The sequence below is a fragment of the Ranitomeya imitator genome, chromosome 4 (assembly GCF_032444005.1).
Source record: "Ranitomeya imitator isolate aRanImi1 chromosome 4, aRanImi1.pri, whole genome shotgun sequence".
NCBI classification, from domain to species: Eukaryota; Metazoa; Chordata; class Amphibia; order Anura; family Dendrobatidae; genus Ranitomeya; species Ranitomeya imitator.
Genome location: NC_091285.1, coordinates 619,191,704 through 619,218,954, shown reverse-complemented (window position 1 = coordinate 619,218,954; position 27,251 = coordinate 619,191,704). Strand labels below are relative to the sequence as shown.

At 43.2% G+C, this 27,251-nt stretch overlaps 1 protein-coding gene across 2 annotated transcripts in view; it reads right to left on the bottom strand.

Moving 5' to 3' along the window:
* Window positions 1-27,251, bottom strand: part of PROM2 (prominin 2) — a 119,089-nt gene that overhangs the window by 59,554 nt on the left and 32,284 nt on the right. For both annotated transcript variants that reach the window (XM_069766597.1, XM_069766596.1), the window contains exons 4-5: window positions 15,272-15,392; window positions 1,662-1,725 (exon numbers count right to left, since the gene is read on the bottom strand). In XM_069766597.1, the coding sequence (XP_069622698.1) occupies window positions 1,662-1,725; window positions 15,272-15,392 (185 nt within the window). The remainder of the gene's footprint in view (window positions 1-1,661; window positions 1,726-15,271; window positions 15,393-27,251) is intronic.

The window sequence follows — 27,251 nt, the reverse complement described above, 5'->3', positions numbered from 1 at the left end:
AGATATTTTGCCGAAATGGCCATACTACTGGTTCCCTGACAGATCTATTTTGTACTTCGATTGAAATTGGACATCGCGCACGAAGTCTAAGGCATCAAACCGTGTCTATACAAACCATCAGAAAGTGTTCACATGACATTGGGCTAAAAGCCACATGTCCAGCTAAAAAATGCTCTGTTCTAACGTTGCCTGTCTCAAAGACTATCATGGTGCAGAGCAAACCGGCACTGGAGGTCTATGCTCTTCAACAATGAATCCCCCTTTTGTCTTGGACACAATGATAGCCAGATAATGCCATGGAGAAGACATCACAAGGGAATGTTATGAAAAGGCCTTTACGATGGAACATCACACCAGTCTTATTACTGGTTTGTGGTGACCTAGTTTATGGTAGACGGACTCCTCTAGTTTTTCAGGTACATTAACAACTCAGCGTTACATTATTATTTAATTTTATTAAGCTTTACTTATATAGCGCTATCATATTCTGCAGCGCTTTACAGACATTATCATATCTGTCCATAATGGGGCTCACAATCTAAATTCTCTATCAATATGTTTTTAGAGTGTGGAAGGAAACCGGAGAACCTGGAGGAAATTCACGCAAACACGGGGTGAACATAAAAATACTCGTTGCAGATGTTGTCCTTGGTGGGATTTGAAACCAGGACTCCATCGCTGCAAGGCTGCTGTGCTAACCACTGAGCCACCAGGCTGCCCACTGAGCCATCAAGCTGTACATAGATTTGGTTGTCGAAGCAGAGACATGGCCATCTCTCAAAAGCGGCCAAACTATCTCAGGGGCAATTATCAATATAACAATGCCACGTGCTTGCTACTGTGAGCAGCCTGCACATGTCACTTCCAAGACTTTTCCTTCTTTGTGTTGCAATTTCAATGTTGAGTATTGTATAAAGCCATCTGATGCACGCAGATTTATTCTAGGGGCCTCAACATCCTTAATCGGAGGAGGAGGATCTACATAGTAAGAGAATTAATTGGGCCGTCATGACTTGGATACATGCAGTGTGACTGGGAACACGGACCACTGTGCAACTGAACCTGCTGCACTAGAGATATGTCTGTCCCCGATGACCATATAAATCAGACGACAATGCATGAACTGGCTGGCGGATCTCCAGATCTGAGCATGACAGTTTCATATATTTCTATGAAGATGTCACGCTCAGGTTGGGAAAACCCACCAACCAGTCAATACACTGTAGCCTGATGTCGGTCTGATTTATATGATGACCTGACTGCGCCTTTAGTGGCATAATTAAACCACGCAGTAATAAAATCTATATTTGTTCATATAGGAGGGTCCCATCCCCTGGACACCATCTCTTCTATTCAAGATGATCAATTCCACCAGACAACTAGCCAATGTTATTCTTCATTACACAATATATTGTTTTGTCTTTGCTTGGTAATTACCTTGGATGACTCATTTGTTCATTGCTTTAATCTTCCTTGTATTGTAATAAAATGTTTCACTTGCAATACTTGTAGGATTACTTTATTCGTAATAAAAACAGAACTTAACAAAACAAATAATACAAGAACAATAGATATGTAATGCTTTGGTGTCTGTGCGTGGGTGTGTGAAGGTGGATGAGTGTCTAAGATCATATCATTTCTACATACATCATTATACTTACTCTTCAAATCAGCTAAAACTCTTGCTTTTGGGATTGAATATTCGGAAACCAGCTTATCAACAGCCTAAAAAAAAGGAAGACATTTATAGGCTGCTATTAAATTATATTGTGTAACAGCTAATTCCTATTATTTAACCTCAAATCCTTTTCCATCCTATTGAACATTTTTAAACAATAGCGTCATATTATTTTCCTGGAAAGAACACGATTTCCTTCATTTTTTTTGGTGCCGTCTCAAACGTGTATAGATAATGGCACCTTGAGGTTGCCAGGCAGACCCTAATTGAGTTTGATATACTCTACAAGAATGGCTTGGTCTGCTAATTAGAGCTCTGACTTCCATTTACTAGGTTGTGTGGGTGAAGTACACCTACTAATACGACAAACTGCGAAACAGCATCTAATGTGCCAATAAGTTGTTTTATGGTCCTAAACAGAGCAGTTTTTAGCTTCACTATAGGAACTTAATAATCCAAACTGCATCTGACATTAATGAACACAAAGAAGCCCATTAGTTCTACTTACTCAGGGCCTCAGCGGAGCGATTGTTCTTAGTCATGCTTAGTAAGTCCTGATAGAGCCTTTAGACTTATCCCAGAATTATATAAAAAGGAGTAGAAGAAAACTGACACTTCCCTGAAGATCTGCTATTATTGATAAAATACCATGTTCCTATGCGCTGATAGGACTGTGATATTATTTGTGGTGTGCTCCACAATTTTCTGCTATTGCTTGATATTAATCCAAAGTATTGTGATGTTTTATTGAAAAACTTTGATTGTTAGGCTGTTTTGCAGTAGGAAAAAAGTTAGGTTAAGTAAGGTTTGCAAGGAAGAATGCAAAACCAGAATTGTAGTGGGGAAAAGCTTAAGGTACCGTTACACTAAACGACTTACCAACGATCACGACCAGCGATACGACCTGGCCGTGATCGTTGGTAAGTCGTTGTGTGGTCTCTGGGGAGCTGTCACACAGACAGCTCTCTCCAGCAACCAACCATCAGGGGAATGACTTCGGCATTGTTGAAACTGTCTTCAACGATCCCGAAGTCCCCGGGTAACCAGGGTAAACATCGGGTTACTAAGTGCAGGGCCGCGCTTAGTAACCCGATATTTATCCTGGTTACCATTGTAAAAGTAAAAAAAAAAACACTACATACTCACATTCCGATGTCTGTCACACGGGGGACGTGACAGACATCGGAATGTGAGTATGTAGTGTTTTTTTTTTACTTTTACAATGGTAACCAGGATAAATATCGGGTTACTAAGCACGGCCCTGCGCTTAGTAACCCGATATTTACCCTGGTTACAAGTGAACACATCACTGGATCGGCGTCACACACGCCAATCTAGCGATGACAGCGGGGTGATCAGCAACCAAAAAAACGTCCTGATCATTCCCCACGACCAACGATCTCCCAGCAGGGGCCTGATCGTTGGTCACTGTCACACATAACGAGATCATTAGCGGGATCGTTGCTACGTCACAAAAAGCGTGACGTTGCAACGATATCGTTAACAAAATCGTTATGTGTGAAGGTACCTTTAGGGAGAAAAAAAGCAATGCTTCCTGGTTAGAGGAGTCAGCAATTCCTAGTTGCGGTGGAGAAGATAAGGAAGTGAGTCGCTGAGTTAGGTGTGTGTAATCCAAAGATTGCAGAGGCAGCAAGCTGAAAAGTAACTGGAGAAGTGAAAGATAGACCCAGATACGGCTGGGAAGTGAGCCTGACAGAAGGCAGCCAGCTGTATTAAGTAGGCCTGAAGCCAGAAGTATATTTGTTGGTAGTGGGTCCCAGGACAGCTAGAGAGACGAGGGCTGAAGGAGGCAACGTGCAAGCCAGACCAGGGATCATAGTTATCAAGATGAGGCTAACCAGGTTGGGGCACAGGTACTACTTCAGTGGGCGGTAGACAGATAGAAGAAGATAATGTGGAGAAGGAGAATACAAGTTACATATGCTGTCTTTATGAGCCCTGTTTTACATATACACTAACTAAAAAAGTAGATTTTAGAGCAGGGAGATGTATGTTCATGTTAGACAACTAAGTTGTTCTCCTTCTGACTTCAGCAAAGAAATAAAAAAACGAAGGGCCCGATTCATTAAGGTCTTTAAGCCAGAATTCTGTCATAAACCCCTCTTTTTTGGAAACTCAAAGTTGCACAATAGAAGATAGGGTCTGAGTCTCACCACTATGGCAATGTACATGTGTTATTTCTTGAAAAAAACAAGAAGTTTGAGCAAAATAAAAATCCTAAGAAGCCAGTGTGAAAAGTGAAATATTTCCATTTTTTTATTTTGAATACATACTGTGATTAAGAAAAGCATTGCCAAAAAAACTAATTTAACACAAAAATCTGATTTAAACAATATGTTGTTTTCATTTTCTGGTGATAGCTTTCCATTAAAGCTTTTCAGTCCAAATGCAAAACCTTAACTACCTCCATTGGCTGCCCACCTGCAGTACCATATTCTATTTAAAATACTGGTGAAATTTTCAGGTGAAAGAGTAGTATGTGGCCAACATTAGGCTCCAGGGTTCAGGTGTGACTGCTACCTCTGAACTCTAAAAGCTACGCCCCAGTCTGGTGAGATTTATAGTCTGGTTACCTCCCGTGTAAATTGATAATATGGAAGGTTGCGCTCAATACGTCATTTCAATCAGCCGACAATGAAGGGTGTAACATGGTGAAGCAATGTTTTTGACAACTGGACAAGTAAGATCATATATTAAACACGATAAAAAAAAAAATCGCCATATTTTCCTTGTCCCATGCAGTTCTGTAAATGTAAAAAACAGGCTGTGCTCATGATCATCTGCTATTGTTCAGTGCAGGCCTGTCATTCCTAGACATATTTGTCATAATTACAGTATTATCTTTACATTCTTTTATAGGCAGCGACAACCACATCCCAATGTTTAAGGAACAATGACCTCAACTTAGTGCACAGAAAGAGGGTTTTAAACAAAGGAAAGTAATATTCAGTAGTATAAAGGATATGCTCATTGTGTTTGGTCATCAAAGCCAACCTAACCCTACATTTATCCCTCAATTATAATCTATTGCCTCCAAATGTAAGGCTACATTTACACAATCGTACTTTTTGTGTGAGTGTGGTCTGTGAAAAAGACTGGCCTTATGTGCACAGCACTAGGACCGATATTATTCAACAGGACTGATTAAATTACCATTTTTTCACAAGGTGCAAACGTCCGTGTGACATAAATCGCAGTCTTTTCCATATGTCGGATGAAAATTGGCAAGTTTGTCGGTATGCAAAAAAAAAAAATCGGATCCCAAAAGGATCAATAAAGCAAACTTGATTTTGGTCTTCTAAATTGTATCCACTGTTGATTTATAAAAACGAATGCCATGCAGATGCTATACGGATGGCAATATAGATGCAAAACCAGCAGATGACATGGCTCCCGAAACCATCATTGATTGTGGATACTTCATACTAGACCTTGGAAAGCAAGGTCCCAGAGTCTGGAGGAGGAGTGGAGAGACAGACAATCCAAGCTGCTTGAGGCCTAGTGTGAAATGTCCACAATAAGTGATGGTTTGGGGAGCCATGTCATCTGCTGGTGTAGGTCCAATGTGCTTTATCAAGACCAAAGTCAGCGCAGCCGTCTACCAGGAAATTTTAGAGCACTTCATGCTTCTCTCTGCCGACAAGTATTTTGGAGATGGAAATTTTATTCTCTAGCAGGACTTGGCACCTGTCCACACTGCCAAACGTACCAGTACCTGGTTTAAGAACAAAAGTATCACAGTGCTTGATTGGCCAGTAAACTCGCCTGACCTTAACCACATAGAGAATCTATGGAGTATTGTCAAGAGGAAGATGAGAGACACCAGACCCAACAATGCAGACAAGCTGAAGGCTGCTATCAAAGCAACATGGGCTTCCATAACACCTTAGCAGTGCCACATGCTGATTGCCTCCATGCCACTCTGCATTCATGCAGTAATTGATTCCAAAGGATCCCTGACCAAGTATTGAGTGCATTTACTGAACATACATTTCAGTAGGCCAGCATTTTGGATTTTAAAGTATTTTTTTCAAGCTGGTGTTATAAAGTATTCTAATTTACTGAGATAATGACGTTTGAGTTTTCATTGGCTGTAAGCCATAATCATCAACATTAACAGAATTAAACATGTTAAAAAAGATCACTCTGTTTCTATTAACTCTATATAATGTATGGGTTTCAATTTTTGTATTGAAGAACTGAAATAAACTAACTTTTTGATGATATTCTAATTTTGTGAGATGTACCTGTATATTCATCTTTTACATTTTAAAATTAACAAAAAGAAAAATGGTCCAATGCAAAAGTTTGGGCATCCTGCATGGTTAGTACCCCCTTTTTCAAGTATCACAGCTTGTAAACACTTTTTGAAGCCAGACACGAGTCTTCCAGTTTTTGTGTTAGGGATTTCATCCATTCTTCCTTGAAAAATTCTTCCAGTTCTGTGAGATTCCTGGGTCGTCTTGCATGTACTGCTATTTTGAGGTCTAGCCACAGATTTTCAATGATGTTCAGATCAGGTGACTGTGAAGGCCATTGTGAAATCTTCAGCTTGCACCTTTTTAGGTAGTCTATTGAGGATTTTGATGTGTGTTTAGGATCATTATCCATTTGTAGAAGCCATCCTTTTTTCAACTTCAGATATTTTACAGATGGTGTTATGTTTGCATCAAGGATTTGCTGAAATTTCATTGAATCAATTCTTTCCTCTACCTGTGAAATGTTCCCTGTGCTATTGGCTGCAACTTAATCCAACCCCATGCTTAATTGTTGGTGAGATGTTCTTTTCCTGAAATTTTGTGCCCTTTTTCTCCACACATACCTTTGATCATTGTGGCCGAAGAGTTCTATTTTAACCTCATCAGTCCACAGGACTTGTTTCCAAAATGCATCAGGCTAGATTTGATGTTCATTTGCATACTTCTGTCGCTGAAATTTATCATGAGGACACAGGAGAGGTTTTCTTCTGATGACTCTTTCATGAAGTCTATTTGTGCAGGCATCTCTGAACAGTAGAACAATGTACCACAACTCATGAGTCTGCTAACATTTTCTGAAGGTCTTCTGTATTCAAGCAGGGGTTCTGGTTTGATTCTCTAGGAATCCTAAGAGCAGCTCTCGCTGAAATTTTGCTTGGTCTTCCAGACCTTATCTTGACCTTCACTGTTAATGTTAACTGCCATTTATTAATTGCATTTCAAACTGAGGAACCGGAAACTTGAAAACGCTTTGCAATATTCTTATAGTCTTCTCCTTCTTTGTGGGCCTCCACCATTTTCATTTTCAGAGTGCTGGGCTGCTGCTTAGAAGAACCCATGGCTGCAGTTTTTTGGCACAAGTTTAGAGGAGACTGTTTTTTTTTATAAAGCTGGGAAATTTGAATCATCTGACCTTTCCTAACAATGATAGTGAACAAGTCATAACACTAACAGGCTAATTAAGGTCTGCAACCTTGGTCAAAGTTATCTGAACACACAAATCTGCAAAGGTGCCCAAACTTTTGCATTTGCCCACTTTCCTTTTTGTAATTTTAAAAATGAAAAAAACAAACAAACAAAACACAATATATACATGTTTATTTGCCTAAAATACAAAGTAAATAACTTTAGGCCTTTTAGAGATCATTTACTCTTCAACTTGCTTAACTGTTCACAATAGCAGTAATTTTGTCCAGGGATGCCAAAACTTTTACATGCCACCATATGGGTCTAATCACATGTCCATGTTTTTCACAGACCATCTGTCACTGAAAATCAAATGTCCATTTTTCTCCGGTATCACAGATGAAAAGGGCCAATACAAGTTTATGTATGCTCACAAATGGCATCTATGTGAAAATTTTATTGGTACGATTTGTGCTATATTAGATGGTTTGATAACTGATTTTTTGCATTTCTTGGGGTAGGTGTGGGGACTGAAAAATGATCATTTGGAATTTTGAGTTTATTTTCTTGATGGCATTTACCATATGGGCTATATTATTTTATATTTTAATAGATCAGACTTTAACATCTATACACCTATAAGTTGAAAAGAGCATGAGGCCCCATATTAGACCAAGTCTAATGAGATCAAATGGAAATATAAAATAGATACACTTTATTAACAAGATATGTAATACACACAAATACAATAATCAATAATAAGGATAAAGTATGTGACGACACTAAAGGGCAGACACACTGGGGAACGTCCATATATTGAAGTATAGGCGTAGCAGGATCACATGGTAAATAGCAACAGCTAGTAATAAGGTGCCGAGAGTTAAACTATGTACAGAGTGGGTCAAAAATATAGAAGACAAGGGAAGAATAAACAGCCCTAGTGGGTATACCCCAAGTCCCTGAATACACTAACCCACATAATAGCCTGCTTGTAACTTATGGCACATAAAACACAACCCTGGATCCGCTAATTGCTTACCCATGAACGTAGCCGCCAGTGTGCGCTGTCCCACCGAAAGCCCCGACGCGCGTTTCGCGTTTAAAAGTGCTTCCTCGGGGGGCTGTGTGGCTTGTGGCAAATACATGGTTTTTATATCATGCCTGCAGCTGAAGTAAATGAGCCGCAGGAGCACTACGGCGCATGCGGGCGGGTCCGACGGCCGGCAGCGCGCCACTTCCGGCCTTCCCAGGGACGCCCAGAGAGGAGGGAAATCCCTCTTGACGTCACCAGATCTGGGCGTCCCTGTTACGGAAGCCTTACAGAGGCGCGGTTCGGCCGAGGGTCCACGGCGCACGCGCACCACCCCGGCGGCCATCTTGAGGAAGGGAAAGTATACTGGCAACATGACAGCAAAAAAAATAGAACTATGAACAGCAATAGGAAAGCAGAATGAGTGTAGGTGGATCGCGTCCAACAAGGTAATATTGTCCCAAAAGGATGTAAAAATGTCCGCAACAAATCTCTTATTGTAACATCCAGAAAAATCTTTTCAGACATCCACATCTTACTATCGAAGTGCTGTCCCAATAGGATGACAATGTATATCTTTCAGATGTAGAGATGTCCGCAACAAGTCTCTTAATATAATATTCTGGAAGGCCTTTTCAGACGTCCACACCTCAATCAAAGTGCTGTCTCAATGGGATGACACTGTATATCTTTCAGATGTAGAAGTATCCGCCACAGGTCTCTTATTGCAATATTCTGGACAGCCTTTTCAGACATCCATATCTCACTAGAAAAGTGCTGTCTCAATAGGATAACACTATATATCTTTCAGATGTAAAAATGTCCGCGACAGGTCACTTATTGTAATATTCTGGAAAGCCTTTTCAGACGTCCACACCTCACTATAAAAATGCTGTCACAATGGGATGACCCTGTATATCTTTCAGATGATGCCATCCAAAGAAAAAATGTCAGCTGCACGAATGTCTGTTCCACACCAATAGAAGTCAAAATACCTATAAGATCTACAACTAAAAATAACAAACTGAGAAAAAAGAAAAAAGAGAACAAGACACAAGTTAAAAACCAAAACGTAAAAATGGATATAAAAGGGAAACAGTTGATAGCGTCCAGGCAACAAAGCATAAATATAGCCAGTAAAAATACTGGTACTAATAGTTACGCGTATTATAGGAAAGGGATAAAAGACACCTGTTCGTTTAGGCCATTGGGGACCATAGTGCCCAGGGAGACAATCCAACGGCATTCAATTTGTGCCAGGATCCGTTTAGGGTTGCCCCCCCTATTGCCGACATGGACCCTGTCAATTCCCCGCACCTTAAAGGAAGCTGGATTACAGGCATGATGCAGCCTAAAATGTCTCGGAATGGTGTTAAGCTCCGAGACATCAGGCGCATCCTTAGCTGCCAAGATACCCCTCACGTGCTCCCGAACCCTGACACGGAGCTCACGTGAAGTCAGGCCAACATAAATTAAATTGCACGCGCAAGTGGCGTAATACACCACGAACGTAGTGCTACAGGATATGTAGCTTGTGAGTCGGTAATCCCTACCTCCCCCCGCCGCCGAAAAGTCAGTGGCTCTAATGATGTTACTACAAGCTTTGCATGAGCCACACGGAAAACACCCCCATCTCTGTGGACCCAATCCAAAAATTCTAGAGGGGCCAGGGGTGTAGTGACTCCTCACTAGTTGGTCTTTTAAACTCTTGCCCCTTCTCGCAGTGAGAAGAGGACGATCAGGTAAGATTTTATTGAGGGTGGGTTCAGTTTTTAATACTGACCAATGCCTTTGTAGAATCTCCCTCATCATATCCCACCTATTGTTATAGGTGGATATGAATCTTAGTGGTTGTGGTTTTTTGGTAGGGCCCGATCTACGGGGCACACATAGCAACTGGTTTCTGGTCGAGTTCCTGGCTCGTAAATAGCCTTTCTTAATGGTCCTGTTGCTATAACCCCGATCTTGGAAACGTCCGACAAGGTCCTGAGCCTGCCTCTCAAAAACCTCATCCGCAGAGCAAATTCTCTTCATTCTGAGAAACTGACCCACAGGTATGGCCCGTATTGTGGACCGCACGTGTGCCGAGGTTGAGTGTAAAAGGGCATTGACCGATGTCTCTTTCCGAAAGACATCGGTCTGTATTGCACCATCATTGCACCTTATTATTTTGATGTCGAGAAAATCAATATCACCACTCGCTATTCTGTGGGTCAGCCTGATATTGCGATTATTCTGGTTAAGCTCGCGGATGAAGTCCAAGAGGGCCGGCCCAGGACCCTGCCAGATCATCAGCACATCATCGATGTATCGATACCAGCACTGCACATGGGAGGCGGCGTGAGCGCCCCCACCAAAAACCTCTCTCTCCCAAAGACCAAGAAAGAGGTTAGCGTACGAGGGCGCACACGCCGCGCCCATGGCAGTGCCACGTTTTTGTAAAAAGTATCGATCCTTAAATAGGAAAAAATTGTGCGTTAAAACAAACTGTAATAGTTCCAAGATCAGGGTCTGCATCAGGGAGTCCAGGTTACTCATACCCAGAAAAAACTCAGCTGCCTCCAAGCCATCACTATGTTGAATGCTAGTGTAGAGAGATTCTACATCAATAGTTGCAAAGATCATATCAGGCTCAAGAGTAAGACCATCTAGCTTTAACAGAACGTCCGTAGTGTCTCGGACATAGGAGGGGAGCGACTCAACCAACGGATGTAGATAGTACTCAATAAACTTGCAAACAGGGTCGCAAAGCCCTCCTATGCCCGAGACAATCGGACGTCCCGGAGGCGTCACCCTCGGCCTAACCGCGCCTCTGTAAGGCTTCCGTAACAGGGACGCCCAGATCTGGTGACGTCAAGAGGGATTTCCCTCCTCTCTGGGCGTCCCTGGGAAGGCCGGAAGTGGCGCGCTGCCGGCCGTCGGACCCGCCCGCATGTGCCGTAGTGCTCCTGCGGCTCATTTACTTCAGCTGCAGGCATGATATAAAAACCATGTATTTGCCACAAGCCACACAGCCCCCCGAGGAAGCACTTTTAAACGCGAAAAACGCGTCGGGGCTTTCGGTGGGACAGCGCACACTGGCGGCTACGTTCATGGGTAAGCAATTAGCGGATCCAGGGTTGTGTTTTATGTGCCATAAGTTACGAGCAGGCTGTTATGTGGGTTAGTGTATTCAGGGACTTGGGGTATACCCACTAGGGCTGTTTATTCTTCCCTTGTCTTCTATATTTTTGACCCATTCTGTACATAGTTTAACTCTCGGCACCTTATTACTAGCTGTTGCTATTTACCACGCCTATACTTCAATATATGGACGTTCCCCAGTGTGTCTGCCCTTTAGTGTCGTCACATACTTTATCCTTATTATTGATTATTGTATTTGTGTGTATTACATATCTTGTTAATAAAGTGTATCTATTTTATATTTCCATTTGATCTCATTAGACTTGGTCTAATATGGGGCCTCATGCTCTTTTCAACTTATAGGTGTATATTATAGGGGAGTTGGCCCCTCCTTCGATCCCCCTTTTGGAGTGCAATGGGCACGTCCCATAGGAGGGAATTTCTTATTCATGGTTATGACCCCAGGTTTGGTTTCTGTCTTACAGACTTTAACATCTGTAGCAATATTGACTATGCTTTTCCTAACAAGAACCGGTACTGGGACCAGCCACGATGGAGAGTGCTCATCCTCTTCCTCTGGGCGTGCCGCTTCAGCACTGGCGCCTTCTGGGGTCTTCTTTCCCTCAGCTGAAAGAGTTTCACTTTCCGGCATTATGACTAAGCTCATGGGCTAGGAGGCCCATGTACGGCCGTGGCGTAGTCGTCCATTGAACCATCATTGGCGGTGCACCTTGAGCAGCACCTCTCGCTTGAAAGCTCCCCGCTGCGGACCTGTGGGTGATAACCTCTGGCATCTCCTCCTTGTTGCACACCTCGATCGGGAGAGTTCTGCTCTCTCTATGCCATTCTTGGGAGAAGCTCACCGCTACGTTCCTCACTCCTCGTATGCGGCAGTGAAAATGGCACATGCCGCCACCTCTCCAGGCCTGGATTTCTGACGCCACAACTGCATCATGTTTCTCTCTAATTGGCTCCTCCTTCAGCCATGTTCCCTTCTGTTGCAATCTTCCACTCGATGGGCTGCGCCTCATACTGCACCGCACCCTCCTCCAGAAGGCACCTCTCATTCCAGGCTGAACTCTCAGCGGACAATCAGCTCTACCACTCCTACAGCTGCACTTCAAGGGAATCTGTCACCAGGCTTTTTCTACCTCATATGAGAGCAGCATAATGTAAAAAAAGAGACCCTGATTCCAGTGATGTGTCTTTTAGCTTACTGGGTGCACCAGTTATGACACAGAATTGACCAGTGATCAATTATGACAATCAGAATTCTTAGATGTAGCATGAAGCAGACCTGAGAAAGAGATGGCATGGTCAGACCACTTGGCATGAGGCAGCTAGTCTGGGCAGTAATAATCTCCTACTGATTAAACATTAATTATATGAAAACAACAGCACACAGCCTAATAAGTGACACATCCCTAAAATCTGTGTCTCATCTCCTACCTTATGCTGTCTTCAGATTACATAGTAAAAACCTTGTTGTAGATTCCTTTTAAATGCCACGTTGAGAGAATTAAACAAGCATAAGATGTACTATTACGTCCTATGATGGGAAAGGATTAATGATACCGTTCTAAGGTACAAAAATATAATGGAGGTGGGGTAATGTATAGATAAAAAAATAATTTATTCTTTGAGTGGTTACAATTGTCAGTACCAAACTTTTTTTTATGTTTTACTACTACCTTTTGCAGAATGAAATAGAATAAAATATTATTTTAGTTTTTAGATTAGTTCATTACATAATCCCTCTCATATCCAATAAAATCCGCACCATTGCATTTAGTGTCCCATACATTGAAACTCTCTGCTGTCTTCTAGGACATTTACGCCCTCAAAGTCACACTGGTCTTAAGGTTATACTTGAGGGAGAGAGGGCACAGTGAACTGTGGGATGGAAGGGTCGTAGTGCTGTCGCTGCTGTGGCCGATGGTCAACCCTCAGGACCGATGTGGTCCACAGGCGTGCTTCACATTGACCGTGCACTCCGTCTTACTCTAACACGGCACTGACCTCCTTCTCGTTCTACTTTTTTTCAGATAGTCCCCATTTTGATCTCTTACCTTTTTCCCATGAGACTCCAGCTGTCACACCCTGTTATCAATGGAGCGTGTAAAGCTTGTTCTCGGATCTGGAGCAGTGTTCCCAATTTACACTGCTCTGATATGAGATTTAATGTGTTTTAAATCTTTTCTCCATTAAATAAATATTACAGGGTGGTTTTAGGGTAAAAAAAAAGATGCAATTTAGCGCTAAGACTTTGTTTCCTTGTAACATTAATTATGCACTGACATCCAGAAATACATGCCAGTCAGCCGGGTCCTTCATAATCCTCGCTTTTTGATCTCATCAGAGAGAAGCAGATAAAGTTACGGGTTAAAGGCCTCATGAGTGCAACCGCTCCTTGAATTAATCCATTGAAGAGAAGGCTCATTGAAGACAATGACGAGTTGGTTAAAGTATATAAAGCCCATCTTAATGGAAAATAGCGCAGATGTGTAGATAATGTCATCAGTGGCGCGGTGTTATTCCTAAAGGGATAATAATAATCCCTTCAATAAAACACTAAATCGGGAAATTAAACTTTTGTCACTTTGCAAAATTTTCTGCATAATCCTGAAACATTGAGTCTTGTAGAAATTCTTTAGAGAACAAACGGTGAATCTCCGGCTAATCAATGCCGACCTCTTATCCAAGGAAGTGTTTTTTATAGTAATATTTTGTCCTACTTTAGACAGGACATGGGAATTTTCTGCTGCAGTCAGTTGTCTTACAGCCAGACACAGGAGCATGAGGAGGAGGAGAAGTAGGAGGAGAAGGAGGAGGAGAAAGAGGAGGCGGAGCTCATGAGACATTCAGAAAAGATTCTTTATGTATTTTTCAGTTTACATTGTAACATAGTAACATAGTTAGTAAGGCCGAAAAAAGACATTTGTCCATCCAGTTCAGCCTATATTCCATCATAATAAATCCCCAGATCTACATCCTTCTACAGAACCTAATAATTGTATGATACAATATTGTTCTGCTCCAGGAAGACATCCAGGCCTCTCTTGAACCCCTCGACTGAGTTCGCAATCACCACCTCCTCAGGCAAGCAATTCCAGATTCTCACTGCCCTAACAGTAAAGAATCCTCTTCTATGTTGGTGGAAAAACCTTCTCTCCTCCAAACGCAAAGAATGCCCCCTTGTGCCCATCACCTTCCTTGGTATAAACAGATTCTCAGCGAGATATTTGTATTGTCCCCTTATATACTTATACATGGTTATTAGATCGCCCCTCAGTCGTCTTTTTTCTAGACTAAATAATCCTAATTTCGCTAATCTATCTGGGTATTGTAGTTCTCCCATCCCCTTTATAAATTTTGTTGTCCTCCTTTGTACTCTCTCTAGTTCCATTATATCCTTCCTGAGCACTGGTGCCCAAAACTGGACACAGTACTCCATGTGCGGTCTAACTAGGGATTTGTACAGAGGCAGTATAATGCTCTCATCATGTGTATCCAGACCTCTTTTAATGCACCCCATGATCCTGCTTGCCTTGGCAGCTGCTGCCTGGCACTGCCTGCTCCATTGTGATATGAGACAATAAGAAAATAAGAGGATAAAAATGGAGAACGTTAAGTAAGGGACCTGTGGGATTTTTTTTGTAATTTTGGGGGATTTTTTATGGTTGGTGTTATTTTAAAATGTTTAACAAAAAGGTTAAGATTAAGTGCAAAGAGGGCAAAAAAAATGAAAAAATTGAAACTGCTGTAATGACGAAGTAAGCCACGGCCACACAGGAACTTGAAGAATGATTTTCATTCTGACTAAAGTGTCACCTATGACTTTAAACCCAATATTTACGTGACTTGATTGGAGTTTTTGCGCTCCAGGTAGGAGGACACTATGCCAATAAAGTCACATCTATCTCCTGAAGGTTATAAGGTACCTGCAACTTTGATACATTCAGAATAAACTCTTGGTAGTAAATGGTGGATACTCCATATGAATTTCAACTTTACAGATACTTCTGTCTTCCGTACCTGTGGTATGCTGCTCACAGAAGACCGAAAGTTCTGCAAGACCCTGGGCAAGTCCTCCACTCCGGTGCCAACCTCTTCATGCGTCTTCTGATTCAAGTAGAAAGTACAGACTATTCCTGCACTGGGAAAGAGGAAAAGGCAGAGTTGCACTATTTTATTACATTACACCATTGATTGTACCAATCATTAAACTGTATGACTTGTAAGTAAAGCACAAACACCTAAGAATTCATGAATGCCCACATACATAGGGCAGATAATACCAACACTTTAGATTACTCTCATATTGTCAAGAAGCTCGCAGATACAAACTCAGAGATGTTATGGAACCATTGATACCGCACATGGCTGTAGCAGTGCCTCTCATGGGTTGATATTGTAACCTGGCATATTTCATTTTTTATACCCTTCTGCCCAGTGTCATAATCTTTTTATATTTCCATCATCATAGCTGTACGAGGAGTTATTTTCTTGAGGAACGAGTTTTAGTTTTGAACGATATCATTTATTTTTCCTTATAGCATTCTGAAAAAAATGTGATAAAATTCCAATTGGGGAGAAATAAACAGAAAAAAAAACCTATCCTGCACTACCTCTGCTACCTACTGTTAGTGACAGGTTCCCTTTAACAAAAAAACTCTCACTTATTGGTGGGCACTGTTATAAATTTTGCATTAGGCCCAGGCTATGTATGACATAATAAAAGCCATGATCATGTCTACTTAGTGCGCATGCCAAGAAAGCTTTCAGCATATAAGCTTATCATATCTGCATGGCTGTTAATCTGTTAAAAGGAGTCTGTCACACCAAAAATACAAATTATACCACTTATACGGGTATATTATGGACTCATCCCTATACAAATCACACCTGTGATATAAAATTTAGTGGTTTATTTGCCATTAAAAAATTATGTATTTCATATATAAACGTGGGGGTCTCAGTGTGCCCATGGCGTGACCAATGACTCCATTAGCTGATATGCCCCCTCAATTTGAATACAGAGCACTGTTACATCTTAAGTGACAGCTGTGAAGTGAGTCAGTGTCAGTGCGCACTTTCATCTTTGGCTTCTGTCTGCGGCACAGTACCAAGCTGCATCCACAGACAGGAGCTAGCGAAAAGAGCACACTGACACTGCAGGAGCCCGACTATGCTCAGTGTCTGAACGTGCCTTCATTATTTGCTCATGTCTGCAGTGCAGTGTTTAGTAGCTGCCTCAGACAGCAGCCAGTGATGAGAGAGCACACTGACACTGCAGGAGCCCAGCTGTGCTAGGCGACATTGTGGGCTTTCACTGTTGATTTTTTTCTGCAGTACCGCACCAATTTGTAGCCACAGACAGGAGCCTGCGAGGAGAGTACACTGAAGCTGCTTGAGTAGTGTACGGCTGGGCTGCTACAGTGTCAGTGTGCACTCATCACTGGCTTCTGTCTGAGGCCGCCACTCGGTACTGTACCGCAGACAGGAGCCAGTAATAAGTGCACACACTAACAATGAGCATGGATGGCTTCCTGCAGTGTCACTGCGGAGGTGCAGAGCAAATGATTAAGTACAGGGAGTGCTCACAATCAAAATAATAATAAAAATAATAATAATAACCTTCATTTATTATTATTATGACTATATATATATATGTATATGACTTCTGTATTCTGGAAGACATTTTCCTATTCAAGCCTACGGGTACACCAAAAAAATTGGATGCCATAGGAATCATCAATATAACATAAAGGTATTATACTAAACTGTATTTGGTCTTGTAAATTTTAATAACTACTGATGTATAAAAATGTATGCTGTCAGGATTGCATAAAGACGAAAATTCAGATGGAAAAAATGTCTTTTTTTGCATAAATATTGGATGACTAGATGGTGGCCCAATTCTTACGCATCGGGTATTGTAGAATATGCATGTCCACGTAGTATATTGCACAGCCCACGTAGTATATTGCCCAACCACGTAGTATATTGCCCAGTCACGTAGTATATTGCAGAGTGACGTAGTATATTGCCCAGTCACGTTGTATATTGCCCAGTCACGTAGTATATTGCCCAGCCACGTAGTATATTGCCCAGTCAAGTAGTATACTGCCCAGAGACGTAGTATATTGCCCAGTCACGTAGTATATTGCCCAGCCACGTAGTATATTGCCCAGTCAAGTAGTATACTGCCCAGAGACGTAGTATATTGCCCTGTCACGTAGTATATTGCCCATTCACGTAGTATATTACCCAGTCACGTAGTATATAGCCCAGCCACGTAGTATATTGCCCAGCCACGTAGTATATTGCCCAGTGACATAGTATATTGCCCAGCCACATAGTATATTGCCCAGTGACATAGTATATTGCCCAGCCACGTAGTATATTGCCCAGCTACATAGTATATTGCACAGCCACGTAGTATATTGCACAGCGATGTAGTATACAGCACAGACACGCAGTATACTGCCCAGTCACGTAGTATATTGCCCAGCTACGTAGTATATTGCCCAGCCACGTATGTAACAGGTTAAAAATAAAAAAGAAACATATACTCACCCTCCGAGGGCCCCTTGTAGTCCTGTCGCCTGTGTGCGGTGCACGTGGCAGCTTCCGGTCCCAGGGTTGGTATGAGCGCAGGACCTGTGATGACGTCGCGGTCACATATTGCCACTGGACTGTGGCCGTCGCTGATTGGTCATGGCAATGGTCGTTTTGCCACAACCAATCAGCGACTTGGATTCCATGACAGAGGCCGCGACCAATGAATATCCGGGACAGACAGAAAGACGGAAGTGACCCTTAGACAATTATATAGTAGATATTTTATGTTTGTGTGAACTTAGCCCTAGACCTTTACATTGGTGTTTTTTTTCTCAGAACATTTGTTAAACAGAGTCTATTATTATAAAGTGAACAAGGTCAGCAGGAATGTGCGGCATGTAAGTGAGAACAGCTTCTTTGTAGATGGTTAGGTCAGGACCTACTAGGACAATGGTTACACGTGAAGCTGAATAGTTAATGCTGGGTAGATTTACAGGACATGAGAAGATGAGATGCTGAGACAATGTCCACGAGTATCACTAACTCAATAAAGGCCTCGTTTTGACACGTGGCCAATGTTGTTAGTTTGTTGTTATGTATGAAAAGAGACTACAGAGACAGTGCATTAATAAAACATTGGATGTGAAGAGACATCAATAGACCGGTGGTAATAGATCTGCAAAGAGGATCAGCCGGAAACAGGGCTGACTGAAGAGTGATAAGGCTTTAACTGGTTCCTGATGTTTAGTGGGGGCTACCCTACCCTACAGGGGGATATATATCATCTATCCACAGGGTGATAAATGTATGCTCACTGGGTGTCCAACCATTGGAAACCCCACCAATCATGGGAACAAAGGTCTCCTGTGTGAATGGAGGGGTAGTGAGCATGTAGTGAGTGTAGGAGTGGCGGACAACTATGCTCACTACTGCTCCATTCACACACCCCCATTCTCTCAATTACTCGATTAGTGGGTGTATTAGCAGTCAAACCCTCAGCCATTAATCATTTTTCAGTCATCTATCCTTGGGATAAGTGATACATTATTATCCCTTACATATGTAATTAAAGTTAGCTTAAGCCACTGATTTAGACAAAATCAGATCAGCTGATGAGGTGTTTCCCACCAGGAAAGAGTCGGCATATCATAAGCTGAGGGTATGTCGTAGATTTATGGTAGAGTCAGTATAAATGTGTTTTGCCTCAAGATTTGATGCACCAGTCTTGTGGTTGTCTGCCGGCGTCTCCATCCACTAAGCCACTGGAGATCCTGTCGCTATTTGGGTTCTGATTTCCCTTTGCCTTTTGTCCACTACTTCCTTACAGTAGATGTTTTCCATTTGCTATTTGGCCTATCCTGTCACTCTGCAAGGCCTTCTATTTAAACATCACTGTTTTCTCTGTTCCGTGCTGGTGATAGCTTACAACTACCCAGTTTGGTGGTGAAGGAGTAGTCCTTACTTGTGACAGTCAGTGCGTATTTACTCTGGGAGTTATCTGCATGGTTATGGTAGTGTGTGTATTGCCTTATCCTCTCACATTTGGTTGGTCACTCATACTGTTCCCTTGTTTCCCTCTTTGTTGTTTCATGAACATTTTTGTATAATTGCAGTTTTTTTCATCCCAGTCTGTTTCCCCACTCTGTCTGGTTCGTGCTATCCATTTCTCGTCAGTCACATACCACTCTGGGTGGGGAGGAATTAGTTCAGTGTGCATTCAGGAGCATAGTAAGGTTGGAGACCCAGGCCTCTCTACCTTCAAGAGTACCTCTGGGACATGGATAGTGAGGGCTCCAGCTCCAGTGACAGTTGAAGACACCTCCCCATTACTTGAGACTATCACATTGTGACAAATGATTGTGATGTGTCTGATCAATTTCAGGCCTCGTTCAGATGTCAGATTTTTTTCACGTAAGAGAAAATAGGACCTATTATTTTGAACAGCCTTTGATCAGAGTGTGGTACGAGTGTCGTCCAATTTTTCATACACGAAGAAGCAAAAAAAGTCTCGACATTCTTCATTCTGACAGTCCATGAAAATTAGACCGCACTTGGATGTCAGCCGAGTGTGGTCAGATTTTTTGTTCACAAACTCATTAACTTGCATTGTTGATTTTAATCTCTCAGATCAAAATCGTACATCTCTCCAATATTTTCAGTGGACTGCACGGTCTGAGGAAGAGATCGGACATGTGAATGGCCTCATATACTATCACAGGTACAAGTGCTATTCGTGAAAAACACAGATAGCACTCGTGTTCGAAAAATGGACGTCTGAATGAGGCCTTAGTCAAGATGCAATGCTCAGACCTGAAACACTCATATGTGTGAAAGGTACGCCAACAATTAACTGATTATATCATTGGGATCACAATGAAAAGCTGATTTTGAAAAGAGAAGCTGGTTCATTAGTTCCCAGAGGGGTTATGCTGTAATTCCTGCAAAGAACTAGGCTGGGTGTGGTGCTGTTTTGTAAAATAGAGAACGAGTCTCTGAGGGCTGAGTGAGGACCTTTCTTTCTAAGTGGGGATAGCACTAGCCGGACCCTGACCAATATGACACAGATGTCATATCTGATTATTTTTTTTGCAGGGAAACCCCTTTAAGGATGTGTCTCGCATGTTAATTCCCGGCGCTGCTGCCGGCACTCAGGAGTGGAGCGTGCGGCTTCATGTATTCCTATGCGGCCGCACGCTATGCTCCTGAGTGGCGGGTGCAGTGCTAGGTATTAACATGCGAGACTCATCCGAGTTTCTCGCAGGTGAGTATGAGCCCTAAGGCCGGCGTCACAGTGGCGTTTTAAACGGCCGAGTGCAATGCGATAAAAAACCGCATTGCACTCGGACCAATGTTAACATATGGGGCAGCTCCCAGCAGCCGACTTTTTGTCGGCCATTTTCCTCGGTCCGAGGCAATCGCAGCATGCTGCGATTGTCTCGGACCGAGGAAAACTCTCGGCTCAATCGCACCCATATAAGCCTATGGGTGCGAGTGAGACAGTGCACACCACTCAGATATCATCCAAGTGATGTGCGCTATAAGCGGACCCCAGCAATGGAGGAGATGGAGAAATTCATTTCTCCGCCTCCTCCGCAGCTGTGCTCCGATCCTCCCTGTGCGAGAGAATCGGAGCACAGACGCATGACACTCGGCTCCTGCTCTGCTGCGAGCAGGAGCCGAGGGTCATTAGCATATCGCATCCGACGATCTCGCAACGGATGCAATACGCCAGTGTGACGCCGGCCTAACTCTCCTCCCTGCAGCTAGTCCAATCTCTGTAGCCATGAATTTACCTCTATGTGAAGATGGAGATTGATGATAAGAAATTTCTGTATAACTCCTGCATTGCTGGAGGAAGGATAAACTACCAGCCATCCTAGGACAGCACTTGTTCTTTCACCATTCAGGTGCATTAGTGAGCTCTCAGGCTCCATATAAGTAAAATGAAATGACGGCAGCACTAAAATGGGTCAAGTGATAGTGGAATGACAGCGCTGCCTGCCACACTCGCTGCATCAGATCCTCTATGTGGAGATAATTAAAAATGAAAGCTCTCTCATACACGGTCTGTACTTTACAGTCCTGCTACTAGAAGTGATGACTCCTGCAGCACATACATGGAAAAAATTCTGATCTTTAGCTAATCTTTTTTTTAACATTGAGAAATATAAGGTGCCAAGGTACAAACACGAAGACGACTAGTGCAGACGTCCACAAGTGTCTGGCATCAGACTTTGAGGCTACATTCCCATTATTTTATGAGCCATTTCTGCACCTACTAAATAAATTAGGTTACCTGCATTTTTTCATTGCGTTTATGTGTGCATTTTTATTTTTACTTTCAAAGCTACTTTTTTTTAATCTCTTTTTGATGTGTCATGTTGTAAATAAAGCTACTTTGTTTTTGGTACGGTACTTCTTGGTATTTGGCTTTGTGATACTATCATGTGCACATTACATACTTTTTGATGCATTTCAATGTGCAAACGCATTAGAACTACGGTACATGTGTGGTTTTCACCTACAGTTTTTCATGCACAAGTTCTATCCATGTTTTTCACAGATTGCATTTGCACCTATTATAGTCTATGGAGCTGTTCACATGTTCAGCATTTTTGTGGAATGAGTGGTGTTGTTCACATGTCCAATTTTCTTTCGAGTCAAAAAAATCGCTTTGCCATCTGTGAGCTGTTTATTTTTTGCTGAAAGATAGGAGAAGGTCAAGAAACTGCCATCAGTTTTTTTCATATACAGTGGGTACGGAAAGTATTCAGACCACATTAAATTTTTCACTCTTTGTTTCATTACAGCCATTTGGTAAATTCAAAAAAGTTCATTTTTTCTCATTAATGTATTCTCTGCACCTGTCTTGACTGAAAAAACCCAAAAATGTAGTAATTTTGCAAATTTATTAAAAAAGAAAAACTGACATACCACATAGTCATAAGTATTCAGACCCTTTGCTCAGCATTGAGTAGAAGCACCTTTTGAGCTAGTACAACCATGAGTCTTCTTGGGAATGATGCAACAAGTTTTTCACACCTGGATTTGGGGATCCTCTGCCATTCTTCCTTGCAGATCCTCTCCAGTTTCTTCAGGTTGAATGGTGGACATTGTGTAAGGCACTGGTAGCATCGTACACAGTGAAGAGGCAGTGACCCACAAAGTTCAAAACAAAAAGTTCCTTTATTGTGTTTCCTCACAGCATTAAAGTCCAATTCACACACAAGTGCATATCATTTCAGTGCTCAGTATTATCAGTATTATCAATGTTCCGTTCACACTAGTTCATAGCACTGTATATCATATGGCTTTTAGATTGCAGTCCCTAAACACACCGGACCTCTCCTTAACCAGTATGCGTGGGGCGACCGCACGCCATATTACAGTCTCCAAACACAACCTCATATGTTGCAGATACTACACATGCCAGCCCTCCTCTAACTAGTTCCCATGGGTGTCCTGCATCGCTGCATCACAGTCTCTCTGCTCACACAGCCGTACACAGCCCAGGATATCCTTCGGATAGCAGCCGGGCACAATATCCACCTGTTTGCAATCGTTACCCATGCCAGTCCTCTTTCGGGCACAGGACATCCACCTATGGTCACAGGACTGTCCACATCTGACTCTTTCGGGCACAGGACATCCACCTCTGGGCACAGAACTGTCCACATCCGAGACCAGTACCATGGACGACTTGCATCGTTCTGTACGCTGCGGGTGTAAGACTATTCAGCTGTCCTAGGTGCTGGCTCCTCTGGCCTGTGCCTCCATGCACTCAGCCAGCACTCTGCAGGCCTCTGCTCTGCACACCAGAACACACCAGACTGACACTGACACACACCTGACACCTGACACACCCATACCCCTTACTACAGGGCTTTTAACAAACAAACCTGTGGCTTCCTGCCTCATTGAAAACCTGGACCAGAAATGAAATGGACTGCACCACTAACATACTTCCGTTAGTTTCAACACACACATTTAATTATCTCTAGTCTGCCTTGAAGCCACCGCTACACCCGTGACTGCCATGCACACCTATGGCCTTCATACGCCTCTGTGCACATCCTGGGGAGATTATTACATTTAACCTGCATTGCAGTCACCGCTACGCCTGTTGCTGCCCTGCACACCTATGGACTTCACACATCTCCATGCACAACCTGGGGAGAACACACAGCGACCAATACCTGTGATACGAGTCACTGCCTCACAGTTGGTGGACAGCCATTATCAGGTCTCTCCAGAGATGTTCAATTGGGTTTAGGTCAGGGCTCTGGCTGGGCCAGTCAAGAATGGTCACAGAGTTGTTCTGAAGACATATCTTTGTTATTTTAGCTGTGGGCTTAGGGTCATTGTCTTGTTGGAAGGTGAACCTTCGACAAAGTCTGAGGTCCAGAGCACTCTGGAAGAGGTTTTAATCCAGGATATCTCTGTACTTGGCCGCATTCATGTTTCCTTCAATGACAACCAGTCGTCCTGTCCCTGCAGCTGAAAAACATCCCCATAGCATGATGCTGCCACCACCATGTTTTACTGTTGGGATTGTATTGGGCAGGTGATGAGCAGTGCCTGGTTTTCTCCACACATGCTGCTTAGAATTATCACCAAAAAGGTCTATCTTCGTCTCATCAGACCAGAGAATCTTATTTCTCACAGTCTGGGAGTCCTTCATGTGTTTTTTAGCAAACTTTATGTGGGCTTTTATATGTCTTGCACTGAGGAGAGGCTTCTGTCGGGCCACTCTGCCATAAAGGCCCAACTGGTGGAGGGCTGCAGTGATAGTTGACATTGTGGAACTTTCTCCTATCTTCCTACTGCATCTCTGGAGCTCAGCCACAGTGGTCTTGGGGTTCTTCTTTACCTTTCTCACCAAGGCTCTTCTCCCACGATTGCTCAGTTTGGCTGGATGGCCAGGTCTAGGAAGACTTCTGGTGGTCCCAAACTTCTTTCATTTAAGGTTTATGGAGGCCACTGTGCTCTTAGGAACCTTGAGTACTGCAGAAATTCTGTTGTAACCTTGGCCAGATCAGTGCCTTACCACTATTCTGTCTCTGAGCTCCTTGGCCAGTTTATTTGACCTTATGAGTCTCATTTGGTCTGACATGCACTATGAGCTGTGAGGTCTTATATAGACAGGTGTGTGCCTTTCCAAATCAAGTCTTATCAGTTTAAACACATCTGGACTCCAATAAAGGAGTAGAACCATCTCAAGGAGGATCACAAGGAAATGGACAGCATGTGACTTAAAAATGAGTGTCTGAGCAAAGGGTCTGAATACTTATTACTAGAGTTGAGCGACCTTGACCTTTTTAGAGTCGAGCCGGGTTTCGCGAAACCCGACTATCTCAAAAGTCGGGTCGAGTGAAATCGGCCGATTATGGCGAAAAGTCGGGATCGACCGAAACACGAAACCCAATGCAAGTCAATGGGGCAGCATAGTCGGCAGTGAGTGGGGGCCAGGAAAACACCTAGAGTGCCCATTTTAATGTCAAAACCATCCATTCTTCTTAATGAAGCTTGTCAAGCGTAATTTACCTTATAATAATTGGAAGGCATTTGAAATTGGGGGTCATTTGGCTAAAGTTGTGTGGGGTAGGGCTGGTTCAAGTAATTAGTGGGCCCAGGAAATCTGGACCACATCACGGCAGTGGAGCAGGGAGAGGTAAGTATTTCAACTTTGCAAGTGCTGTGATCCTGAGCAAGCAGGGGGGGCCCACTTGTTGGCATTGGCACTGGCACAGGGCCCCTCAAAGTACAGCGGTGTGTTTGCACGGCGGGGGCGCCTCCCACCGGCAGCAACACTTTTGCGTACTATGAGAGGCCCTGTGCCAGTGACGTCGCCAACTAGTATTCCTCCCCCCACCTGATGAAGGAACCTGCACTTTCATCTGCACCTTCCTCTTTGTCCCCGTGTAAGGTGGTATGGTATGCGGGAAGAGCAACCTGACTTTCAGCAGGGTCACAATGTTGTTGTGTAGCATGTACGGGGAATGTTGCGTTATGGGTCAATGTACCAGCAGACTCATCTATCACTGGCTGGGCAATGGGCACGATGAAGTGGAAACACAGATATAGGCCCAAAGAATAAAGTGGGCTAAATGCAGTTCAAAATTGGTAACACAGGAATAACCAGGGGGCATTGCAGTGGAGGACAACTGGAATGAGAGGCTGACACAGAGAGTAGGGCCAAATCAGTAAGTAGTCGAAATGCAGTTCAAAATTGGCAACCGTAGTAAACAGGCGGCACAGCTTTGTTCAGTGGAGGAGAACAGCAAGGAGTGGCAGACACCGATAGTAGGCCCCAACCCAACTAGTAGGCCAAATGCAGTCTAACATTAACAACTACTTAACGAGAGCCTGAAAATGGAATTTCAGGACAGGAAACCAGGAGAACAGCAAGGAGTGGCAGACACCGATAGTAGGCCCCAAACCAACTAGTACGCCAAATGCAGTTGTTCCATTTAACCACAATTTAATGAGAGCCTGAAGATAGAAGCTCAGGAAAGGCAACCTGGGGAACACCTTGGAGTGTAACACACCCTCTCTCTACACCCCATACCCAATTTGAAGGCCTAATGCAGTGTAGTTTCCAAGAACTACTAAACGAGAGCCGGAAGATCGAAGCTCAGGAAAGGCAACCTGGGGAACACCTTGGAGTGTAACACACCCTCTCTCTACACCCCATACCCAATTTGAAGGCCTAATGCAGCGTAGTTTCCAACAACTACTAAACGAGAGCCGGAAGATCGAAGCTCAGGAAAGGCAACCTGGGGAACACCTTGGAGTGTAACAAACCCTCTCTCTACACCCCATACCCAATTTGAAGGCCTAATGCAGCGTAGTTTCCAACAACTACTAAACGAGAGCCGGAAGATCGAAGCTCAGGAAAGGCAATCTGGGGAACACCTTGGAGTGTAACACACCCTCTCTCTACACCCCATACCCAATTTGAAGGCCTAATGCAGCGTAGTTTCCAACAACTACTAAACGAGAGCCGGAAGATCGAAGCTCAGGAAAGGCAACCTGGGGAACACCTTGGAGTGTAACAAACCCTCTCTCTACACCCCATACCCAATTTGTAGGCCTAATGCAGCGTAGTTTCCGACAACTACTAAACGAGAGCATGAAGATCGAAGCTCAGGAAAGGCAACCTGGGGAACACCTTGGAGTGTAACACACCCTCTCTCTACACCCCATACCCAATTTGAAGGCCTAATGCAGTGTAGTTTCCAAGAACTACTAAACGAGAGCCGGAAGATCGAAGCTCAGGAAAGGCAACCTGGGGAACACCTTGGAGTGTAACACACCCTCTCTCTACACCCCATACCCAATTTGAAGGCCTAATGCAGTGTAGTTTCCAACAACTACTAAACGAGAGCCGGAAGATCGAAGCTCAGGAAAGGCAACCTGGGGAACACCTTGAAGTGTAACACACCCTCTCTCTACACCCCATACCCAATTTGAAGGCCTAATGCAGTGTAGTTTCCAAGAACTACTAAACGAGAGCCGGAAGATCGAAGCTCAGGAAAGACAACCTGGGGAACACCTTGAAGTGTAACACAACGTCTCTCTACACCACGGAAGGGCTGATTCTTAGGAAGGAAGGCTGTTGGAAATAAGCATTGCGCGTCCGAGGGTGATTATATTCTTATTAGGTATATACTCACCCTCGGACGCGCCCTGCTTCTTTATTTGGAATGAATGTTTATTTGCAATGTGGTGTTGACTTTCTCTATTATTTTGGTAATTAATGATTTTATTATTTTCATTGTTTTGCATCTTCTCGGCAATAATATAAAGAAGACGCGACAGGACAACACTCGGTGGATGCCATATCTGTGTTTTCAATTTAAAAAACCTTTCAGTTAAATACTTGCAGGATAAAGTAATTGTAGCTGGTGGCCATTTTTAGTACTGTACCAGATTTTAGTTGTGTGTTTGT